The sequence below is a fragment of the Gordionus sp. m RMFG-2023 genome, chromosome 2 (genome assembly GCF_954871325.1).
Source record: "Gordionus sp. m RMFG-2023 chromosome 2, tfGorSpeb1-WG-v2, whole genome shotgun sequence".
Classification (NCBI taxonomy): domain Eukaryota; kingdom Metazoa; phylum Nematomorpha; class Gordioida; order Chordodea; family Parachordodidae; genus Gordionus; species Gordionus sp. m RMFG-2023.
In genome coordinates, this window is record NC_088776.1 from 63,816,411 (window position 1) to 63,827,987 (window position 11,577).

At 29.3% G+C, this 11,577-nt stretch overlaps 1 protein-coding gene across 1 annotated transcript; it reads left to right on the top strand.

Annotated features, from left to right (window-relative positions):
- Nucleotides 1-544: 544 nt before the first annotated feature.
- On the top strand, nt 545-7,883 carry LOC135923318 (ubiquitin carboxyl-terminal hydrolase 10-A-like). Its single transcript, XM_065458001.1, has 11 exons — nt 545-596; nt 646-762; nt 807-867; nt 1,149-1,487; nt 2,117-2,470; nt 2,764-2,912; nt 3,051-3,266; nt 3,772-3,897; nt 4,967-5,059; nt 5,559-5,703; nt 7,018-7,883. Exons 1-11 carry the CDS (start codon nt 582-584, stop codon nt 7,518-7,520), a joined length of 2,118 nt encoding a protein of 705 aa, XP_065314073.1. The 5' UTR covers nt 545-581; the 3' UTR covers nt 7,521-7,883.
- Nucleotides 7,884-11,577: the final 3,694 nt, after the last annotated feature.

Here is an 11,577-nt window from a genome sequence, read left to right on the forward strand (position 1 = left end):
AGTTTTTAAATCATAATTATATTATATAAAAATATTGCGTTTTCTAATTTTATGAATTGTAGAAAGCATGCTGATACATACTCCTGAAATCTCAATAATTATTAATATTCTTCAGTTTTAAATAATTATTAATATTACTAAATTTTAACTCTTAAGAATATTAATATTCCTAATTTTAAACTCTTAAGATTGATTATTAAAATTAAGTTTTTAAATCTTATCAAAATATTACATAATGTATTTCTTGTAAATTGTAGAAAAAATATTAATTTTTATAATTACATAAATAAATTATAATATTTTTTGAACCATATTTCTGAAATATCAATAATTATTAACAATTATTTATTTTCTTCAATCTAGAATTCTTAACTTGATGATAATTATAGCAGATCCTAAAATTAAACAGAAGATTTTAAATATTTAGTCATATACTAGATAAAAAAATCAAATTCTTTTAAAATTTATTTCTAATTTGCCTTTTTTTTTAGGATGATTGAGTTGAGTTTTAGATATTAACCAGGTTTACCATATATTAATCGTTAGTTAATACACTCTTTTGTACACGGTTATGAAATGTAATGGATTGGAATAAGGTTGGTGATGATTATAATAATTTAATTATGTTATTTCATTTCTATTTAGAATACTTTAAATAATTCTTTTACCTTTTTTGATTATTCTGGTCTAAATGAAAACGAAATTAATCATGTTAACACTATCTTATATCATCAATCATTAGAAATTGAACAAGAATTTGAAGTTTATATATTTAAATGTCATACATACAATAAATTAACATGCAGTTCTTACCAAATGAACAAAATAAGGACGAAAATTTAATATTTGATACTTCAAAAGATGCAGGTTTATACTTTTATGGTTAACATTAATTTAATTTATAATGCAAAATGCTTCAATTAAAAATTGATTATTAATTTACTATATAAAATTAATTTACATATAAAATTAATTTAATACACTTAATATTTATCATTAGTATCTGTTGGTTGAATTTATACAATCATTTTCAATATTTAACACAATTTTCTTATGTCTAATTAATTAATTTTTCACTCTTATATTTTGCTTAAGTTTATCAATGAATAAACTATAGAATTTATATATATTATAACATATGATTACAGATAGTCCACACTCATTTGGCTTTACATTTGTTACAGAAGATGAATGCCATTCCTTTTCACATTCAAATCAACAGTCAGTTAATGAAAGTCCTCAAATAGATTTAAATCCATCAAATGTTAAGCCCACTTATTGGTCAGGATTATTTAAAAAATCAGACAAGACTACTGAAAAACCAATAGATGCAAAACCAATGACATTGATTGACTCAGACTACCCCATTTTAAATAGTGTCAAAACCAATGGCATCTCCCCTATTCAGAACCTTAAGGTTCCAAATTCAAAAATGACAGAGAAAATTATACCAATCGAGAAAGATAATTTGATACAATCTCTTAAAGGTATTGATATATTATTTAGGTAATTAAGTAATTATGATGGAGTGAAAGAAAAAAGATTTAACAATACTGGGTTGGCTCTGAATAGGGCATACCTAAATATAAGATATTTATTCCCTTGTTATGACTTATGATGTATAATTCAGTTACCTCTTTCTTACTTATGATGAGAGTTAAGCTCACAAATATTCCAGCAAATTTCAGCTAAATAGTATTTTTAAAATATAAGCCCACCCTATAATACTAATTGAGTATATAATTTAACTTGTCCAATGAAAATAGGAATTGAATAATAGAAAGAAAAATAAACGTTTTCAATTTCTCTTGTCATGTTGTTATATTCAATATTGGACCTGATACAACTCTATTCAAATTTTTGTTCTTAAAAATTTTTTTAATTAAAACATAATGATTTATTTATCACTGTAAAGCCAAAACTTACTTTTTATAGTTAATTAATGATTTTTGGTACAATTTGATCCTTGGGGGGAAGAACTTCCTTTCACATGACCCACTATCATAAGTGGCCTTTTGAAAAAATGATTAGTGCTGACATTGTAACGATCGATAATTTATGTAGGAATTTAAATCAAATTTTTTTTTTACTTACCTTCCCATATTATAAACTCAAGCTTTTCTTTCCAACTTACCTCTTCCCCTGACCATCGCCGAAACGCGATACGAAACTCCCAGACCACTGGTAAACGCTTCCAATTGGTGCTACGTCAATTCCATTCTCCAATGCCTTCTCAGCGTGCCGCCATTCTTTACCCTCTTTTACCGTATGGGGGAACAAATATTCGACCCAAAATCCGTCATTCACAACAAGCTAATGATCGGCGATACAAAAGTGGGTGACGACGACCCCGATGGTTTACACAGTAATACCGCCGGCACCTCCATACCCGTTATCAAGGCCTTCTCCCGGTTTGTCTACCAAAATTTCGAAGCCGTACGCGAAAAAACCGGGGAAACGGGGCACAGTGGTACAAAAAAATATTTTTTTTCCTTCTAGTGGCATACAAGCTAGGATTAGATCCGGACTATGGTCCTGTTATTAAAACCACACTCATACCTGCCCGAACTTGTTTAAAATAAAATTAAATGATGGACAAACTTTATTAAAATGACGAACAGCTGATTTCAATTGATCGCTTTTCGAATTTCAATTTGAACATTACGATTGTTATTCGAGTGTTTTGTTTGATATTTCATGTCCTATTAATATTTTTTGAATTTTGGTGTAGACTACAAAATGTTTAATCCCTTTTTTTTAAAGACATGAACGGCGATAACATGTATAAAGATGGCGGCTCAGATTTGTGCAAAAAACTCCCGAAAAAGAATAATGATCCAAGCTCCACCAATCCCAGTTTTGAACCCCGACAAATCTACGATATTCTGCCTCTCTTCCAATCAGAATTTTCGGTATTTTTTTTTTACATAATTTAATTTTTTTTTAAAAACTACTCTCATAAATAAATTTTAATGCCATTTGTTAAATTTTAAAAGTATAATTATTATTTTTGATTATTTTTATTTCTTTAAACGTTACCCTATCAAAAGGGAAGGCAAGAAGACGCCGAAGAATTCTTATCTTGTGTCCTAAACTCGTTGCACGAAGAAATGAACCGAGTGCTAACTTTCGACGGTAACGGAAAAATTTCCGACGCTCTTTTTCAGCCCGACGATGCCGCCTTTTCTTGTACGGCGTCACCTGATTCGTCCGATTGGGAAACGCGAATCGGTAAACGTAAAAACAAAAGCGCGCTCATTCGGGAGGTTTTTTAAAATATTTATATATATACGCTGAAGGTCCCCAGTGGACGGGTTTTAACCCTAACCCGGCGATTGTTACGATAAAATTTCGGAACTGTTACCCACGGGTTTTTAAACCCCCTTATAGCACGCGAATAAAAACGTAAACGTATCTGTGATGTTTATATTTGAACCGTTATAATTTTTTTCGTCAAAAATTTAAAACAAAAAAAAATATGCCGTCCAAATTTAAACGAACGCATTTAAAATATATTATTCGCGTTTTGAAAACGCTAAATTCGTGCGCGCTATTGTTGATTTAAAAAAAGATGGTATCAAATAACCCCACCTATTGTATATAAATCAGTTTCGATAAATATAAAGCCCGACCTGTCCATCCTGCCTCTACAAGATTTTGAGCTATCCTCTCACCTATTATTGATGGGGTGGCCAGGTTACCCCTTTCCTTATATCGCAGGTCTCGAATGTGCGCTATAATAAATTAAAACTTGTTTTTTTTCTTCAAAAGTACAAAATGGCCCCCAGCCCGATTTTCGACATATTTGGTGGGAGCCTCTGTTCAACACTCCAACATTCTTGCTGTAAAAATTCCAACAATTATCAGCCATTTTTCGTATTACCGCTCGATATTCAAGTTTGTTTTCTTTTTACCCTATCAAAAGAAAATATATAACAATCTAAAACAAATTTAAGTGTTATCTTGATTTTGATTGGATAATATGGATTATACCCTATCAAAAGATAATATAACAACCTATAAACATCAATACGACAAAAAGTGTTATCTTAATTTTGATTGGATAATATGGATTATACTCTATTAAAAGATAGTATAACAACTTAAGCCCTAAATAAAACAAATTTAAGTATTATCTTAATTTTGATTGGACGATTGGGATTATGTTTATAAGGTATAGACCCTGGTTCAGATTGCTCCACAATCTTAAAGAAGTTTATATTTAAATGCGTTGGCTGCATTCAGATAAGATTTATTAAGGTAAAGGGACCAAGCAGCCGGCCATTTTTTGGAATCTCCAGGTGCGATATGAGCCCGTCCATTTAACCCCCACTTAATTAAAATAGCAAAGCGTCGAAATTGAAAGACCACTTTTTATTTCCATTTTAGTGGCACCGGGGCTAATTTGAACTCGGTCTTATAAAGGTTCTAGAATCTTGAGATGGATAGATAAGTTATCGGAAATCATTTATTTTTGTATGTTGCTATTTGATGGTGTCGGCTACCCAAGTAGGCTGATAGAAGTGTTCTTAAGCATAGAATAATATTCCATCTCTTTGTAGATAGAATTGACAGACCCGAATTTCGAAAAATAGTAATTTTTTTTAGGATGAATAATATTATCCTTAATAAATGGTGTCCATTTAATATAATTAGAATAAACGATCAGTTGTTTTTTATGTATTTTAATGGAAGAAATTTTTTTTTAAAAAAAAATGTTTCTCTTATGTAATTCTAATAAATTCATATGTTAAATGTTAGAACCGAATATTATGTTCTACCAACCGAACCTGAACCCGTTGAACTGATATTTGCTACGCAGTTCCCTGTAGTTCTTACATTTGTTCCGGATTGACACTCCTTAAAAAATGGAATTAGGCTTGCTAACCACTCCCCTGAATGCCAGAAATGACAGTTATATAAGTCACTCTCAAAATGTATCTATTTAAAAAAAAAATACTTTCAGGACTCCAAGATTAAAACAATTCAAGATGCCCTGCATTACACGTTCGCCAAAGAATACATCCCCGAATATCACTGCTTCAAATCTAAAAAACAAGTTTTTTAAAAAAAAATGAAATTGTTCTACCATTTAGGATGCAAGGCATATGAACCCAAATTGGGGCCTAGAACTCTATTCAGCGAAAATTTCAAGAGTATAAGCTTAATCAGAACTGATTTTTCTTAAAGAAAGGTCCGAACATCCCCCGATAATACTAGGATTCTACAGGTTTCCTGTAAATTCCTTGTTTGGTATGTGTTCACAAATTTGCCAAACAAACAATTTTAAATTTATTTTAACCCTATTTTGCGTTCGCGGCTCTCACTTTTTACGTTTCTTTTTTTTTTAAACGGATTTTTTTTTTGAAACCATTATAAAATGCGGTGGGTTTATATTCGAAAGTAAAATTTTTCGAAAAAATACGTTTTTGAATATCAAAAAATGACTTTTTCCAAGTTTCACTTATTATTCCCCCCCTCCCCCTTAAAGGTATTTAATTAAGTTATTTAAAAAAAAATAAATACACCATTTTTAAAACTTGAAATTCACCTTAAAGATGGACGCTTACAAGCTACTCCAAATTCACGAATGTCCTCGCGACGTCCTTATTTTCCAGTTCAAATGTTTCGTGTACGAAGACAACGCCTCCAAAAAATTGCTCAAAAATATCCAATTTCCTCTCACATTACATCTCGATAAAGGTAAGGGGATTTTTTTATCCTTTTTATGGCTATTTCCAGGTTTATACGGGTAGGACAGTTTTCCCACTGATTTTTCTTTCCCATTTCTGACCGTCCTGAGTAATGTTGTTGAACTGCTCGTTTTGAGCCGATTTTAGAAAAACGGCTAACTCAATATTTTATCCAGAATAATATTGCGCAAACCTGAAGATTTTGTCTGTAGAAGGAACAAAGGTTTGGACATCTATTAAACGAAATCTCGGGGCTTACTGGCAATACTTTTCTGGCTAAATAATTGATGAGATAGCCGTTTAACAACACGTCCTGAGCATCGATATTTGTAAGATTCGCGCTTCTCATATCTGTCCCTATCACATTTGTCCACCTCATCGTCAGTGTTAAGGGATTTAATCCTGAAAAAAATCTACCTCAACTTGAATGGAAATAATAATATACAAATTTCGTTTATCCTAAAAGGCGGGTACTAGCTTTATATATCAAGGGAATCTTTTAACTCCTAATATTATAATAATATGATATTTTAAAAAAAAAACCTTTTATAGATATAAATTAGCAATTTATAAGATATGTATACAATGAGGCCATCTTTTTTAGGGAAGTGCAAAATCAAAAATTATGGATTCGAAAAAGCGGGGGGGGGGGGAAGGAATGACTTATGAACTTTGAAATTACTATATTTTTTAGCCTTTTAAGCAAGGATGTGAACCCGAAGCCGGGATTAAGAATTTTAAATTTTATTTAATGGAAATTTTGATAACGAAGACTTAATCAAAACCCGTTTCCTAAAAGGGGTCCGAACCTGCCCCAGATCCATTTTACCCCGTGTTTAATGAGTTGTCCTAAAATCGGTCTTTGTTTGTTCCCCAAACAATTTTAAATTTCCTGAACCTGGATTCGGGGGTTCACACCCCCGCTTTTATGCAAATTTTTTAGTTGTAAACCTAGTAGTTTTTGTCTTCGAAAGATAGCAGCTCAAATTTGGGAGAAACTAATATAAATTAAAGCGCCTTAATGTTAACGGAATTTTCTCCGGCAAAGGCCTGCCATTACCCCAACTATACTAAATTACAGAAATAAGATGTTTATTATGAGGAAGGTACAAATATATTTGTAATCGGGATACGAAGAATTTTATGGGGAAGGTATGAGCCTTTTTTTTATATTTAAACCCGCATATATCAAAATTGGGGAAGTTGTTGTTTATTTGGTAGAGTATAATTTTATCGCTTAAAAGTGGGGTTAGATTGGAACAAAATTCACTGAATGAGATGGTTGTTCGTTCTTATGTGTTCTATTATATATATATATATAAAGATATTTTATCCGCTCAAACTCATCCGCTCACCTATCGTTTGCGCTCTATAGTGTGTCACGTGGGCACATCTATCGCCGGCGGCCATTACGTAACTTATTTCCGAATCAATGTCCCTGATTCTCCGTCAAAATATCGGAATAGTCAGAAGCCGGAAACCGACCACAAAACTCGAACAAGCAGCAATGACGCCAACAACCACTCCTCAAATAAAAACCAGAAAAATTTATTTGACGGTTCTTCAAAGGGCTCAGATAAATCGGTACCTATGCCCAATTCCCATACGAATTCGACGAATGAGCGCGAAGTTTGGTGGTTGGCCGACGACTCCAATCTCAAAAGATGTGACATAGAATCCATTCTCAAAAGATTTAATTCTTCTGGGGGAAATTTTTATAATAACAAGCATCAACAAATCTCCAGTAATTACGGCAATTCGTCAACCAAAAATGGGAACAATGAGGGCCCTTGTACACCTTATCTTCTTTTATATTCGAAATATTGAAAAATTAATCGCGTATACATATTTTGTGATACTTTTTTTTTATATATACCTTCCCCATAGTATTATTAGTATTTTTTTTTGTGGAATCATTTCAAATCATGCTATATTTCTAACTGTTTTAAAATACGATTTCTCACATGTTTTCAATAGTACCCGAATATATTTTTATTATTCAACAAATTACTTAACCTTTCCATATACACTCGCTGGATAATAAAAATTCGTCCTGAAGACAAATCATTTAAAACCAAATTTTTATAATCTTTTAATTTTCAACAGTGGGAATAACTTCCGTATTAAATTATTCGACAAACGCGAATTATTATTTTTTTGTCGAACTTTAAAATTATGTTATTTTTATATTTTTTTGTATAAACGTTTTCGCAATATATTTATCATTGACCAACATATAAAATTAAAATTTGATTATTATTATTAATTTATTTATTTGGTCAAAAGTCTTAAATGAATCGTTAAGAGTTTAAAAAAATAATATAGGAACTAACTTATTGTAGAATAGTGTGTATGTACGTACGGTTAGTAAATAAACTTTTCGCTCGAAGGGAATTCAACGTGAATAGGCCAAGCTCTTAACCACACTCGAGAGGTTCTGAATCCAGAGAATCTATAGTCTATGCCTGGTTCTCGTAGCTTTAAACCCCATTTAGTACTTCCAACTAAATTATATCGAAATATATTCCAAAATTAAAGGGGAGTGCATCTTGACCAAAAATGTCCCATCTTCCAATTTTTAGAGGCTGCCGCTTGGGGGTGTGGGGCTATAATTTTTTTCTTTCTTAGTCGTAATATATGCAATCTAGTAAAATGATTTAGAAAAATCTGAGGAGGTCCTGGTTGAAAGAAACTCATGTCTTATTACTTTCATTATAATCGTAAGCGATAATTAGATTTATATGAGAATGTCAAAACATTTTTTGCAAATTTTAATTGAAATCATATATTTATAAATTATATTCCCTCTATTCATTCACACAAAAGAAATAAACTAATCATAGAAACAACCAGACGCTTCCATTATAAATTTTAATAAATAATATACACCCCAAAAGCAGCAATAACCATAAAAAATTCATTAATTAATATTATATTAATTTAATTCTAAGGCCAACTAACGGACATTTATTAATTAAATTTTAGGATAGTTTAAATATAATTTTGGATAGCGTTGGCATTAATCTTAGATCTAATCGATTTAAATCAACCCGTATTTTGAATTAATCATTATTTTTAATCTAATCGATTTAAATCGTAACCCGATTCGCGATTTAAATCAACACGTATTTTTAATTAATCATTATTTTTAATCTAATCGATTTAAATCGTAACCCGATTCGTGATTTAAATCAACACGTATTTTGAATTAATCATTATTTTTTATTTTTAATCTAATCGATTTAAATCGTAACCCGATTCGTGATTTAAATCAACACGTATTTTGAATTAATCATTATTTTTAATCTAATCGATTTAAATCGTAACCCGATTCGTGATTTAAATCAACACGTATTTTGAATTAATCATTATTTTTTTTTTATCGGATATTTTTAATAATTTTTTCGGGTTTTATACAAATATCATTTTTGTTACAACTCATTTTAAATAATACTTAGACTTACACAGACTTTTAAGTGCGTTAAAATCCTAAAATTATTTGATAAAAATAAACTCCTATAAAAAAAATCATTAAATTAAATATATAAATTTTTGTTTTTACAAATGGTTATTTTTTTTCTAATTTTATGAAAATGAATGAAAGAAATTGAGGCTAAACTCAGAAGCTTAATTTAATTTTTTTTTAGTCTAAATGCATGACACAATACAACACTACTTTTTTAACATTTAAATTTATTCTTTTTTTTAATTATGAATTATATGCTCATATCAGTAGTGTTTTTAAAAAGTGAGATTTTGGATGGCCCTATTAAGATTATAACCAAAATGAACATGTGATCCTGCACCTAGCTGGCAGAAATGCTTGGAACATCTATTTGCCCAAATTCACGATGCTTACGTAATATTATTTTTAGCTAAAATCTTATTAAAAAAGCCATTATTAACACTTACTCATCAGAATGTATATACAATTATTGAATAAAATAGGTGAGTAATATAGTAAGTAAACAAGGAGCTTATTTGTAATTTTTAGGTATAAATTATGGTTCCATTTTGGGAACACATTGTATTTTTTTTTTATAAAAGTGTTTCTCTTATCATGGATTTGCATTTTGAATCTTCCGTGTTTCTTAGAATTATCTTTACAAAAAATTAAAATTAGTATTCTGTGAGGAAGGAGCAATTGATTTTTTTGTATATTTTGGTATATTAAAATTGTTATGCCAAAATTACATAAATAAATTGTTATTACCGGAAATGTACTTTAGAAAGCTTCTAGGGTCTTTCCGTCTTTTTAATTAACTGATGCTTGATAGGTTGGTTAAACTATTTAGCAGATTGAGAATGCGCGGGATAAAATAATATAGTTATTGCTTTGTTAATTCAATTAATAAAAGTTTATAGTCGACACAGCTTCTAGGCAAATTGGTATGAATGAGTGGTTTTACTCCGCAAATTTCTGAGCCATGTTTGGATGCTCTAAGAATTTCAGACAATTTAGCTATGAACTCTAAAAATTTCAGACAATTTAGCTATGAACTCTAAGAATTTTAGATAATTTAGCTATGAACTTTTGAACTTAATATAATTTTGCATACTTTTTCTCATAGAATATGATTTCCAAATTTTTAAAAAACGCGCTACCAAAAAAAAATGATTTTTAAAAGTTGAAAAAATAAACAAACATTGTCGCTTAACATAAATACGCATTTTTATAGAAATTTATGTTGGGGCAGGTGTGACCCTCCTAACTCAACAGTTACGGAGTTACGAGGCCTGATGACATAAGTTTCAGGAGTTTTTTTAAAAAAAATTGTAACAAATAGGACACATTTAGTAAAATTTATTTAATATTTTAAATATTATAATTAATTATTATATATATAATTTATTTTATATAATTTTTTTTAAAAAAAATATAAATAGCCAAATTTGCGAATCAAAAAATCAATCCACATGGTAAATAAAAAAAAATTTTGTTGAAATGAAAAAGAAATATAAAAATAAGAAAAATTGAATATTTTTTTAGAGTTAAGTTATAACTGTTTCACCTTTTTATTTTCTATATATATATGAAATTTTGACTGATATTAAATTGAAATTGGTAATATAATTATTATCTAAATTTTACATTTATTATACGCTTTTATATTTATATATATATATAATATGTCGTAAATTTAAGACAAATTGCATTTCTTAAAGACATTTTTTTAGCAAATTTTTTTCCGCTAAATAAGCCGTAAATATATTTGATATTATAGTGTTATAACCGGTGTTGTTAGACGTCTCGTTTTGAGCCGATTTTTAAAAAAAGGCTAAACTCAATTAGCCAGAAAAATATTCCCTAAAAAGCCTCTAGATTTTGCTAAAAGATGTCGAAACCTTTGTTCCTTCTGCAAACAAAATCTTCAGACTTGCGTAATATTTATCTTTAGCCGTTTTTTTAAAAAAAATCAGCTCAAAACGAGCCGTTTTACAACACTAAGTTATATAAGAGTAATAATAATAATAATAATAAATTAATTTGGCGGTTTATAATGTGAACAAAATATAATTTACAGATTAAATAAAGATTATTATTTAACTCCTTTTTCAAGAAAAATATGATATTATGCATAGAATTATAGAATATTTAAGGTAAAAATATATAAAATAAAAGCATATATAGTTATCCAAATTTCTAAGAAAGTTATTTATTTTCTAAAAAAAATAAAAGGTTTTTTTTTTGACTTTAATCGATTTTGTAAAGAAACATTTTTAACAAAATAATAAAAAATACCATTGCTTATAATAGAATTTTGAATATAGAAATTATAAGAATTATTTTTAAAAAAATTTGATATTTTTTGCTAAATCTCCTTCTTCTTCTTCCAATCATTCCCAGTGCCAATGCAATTAATTAAAAATGACTATAGGAGTG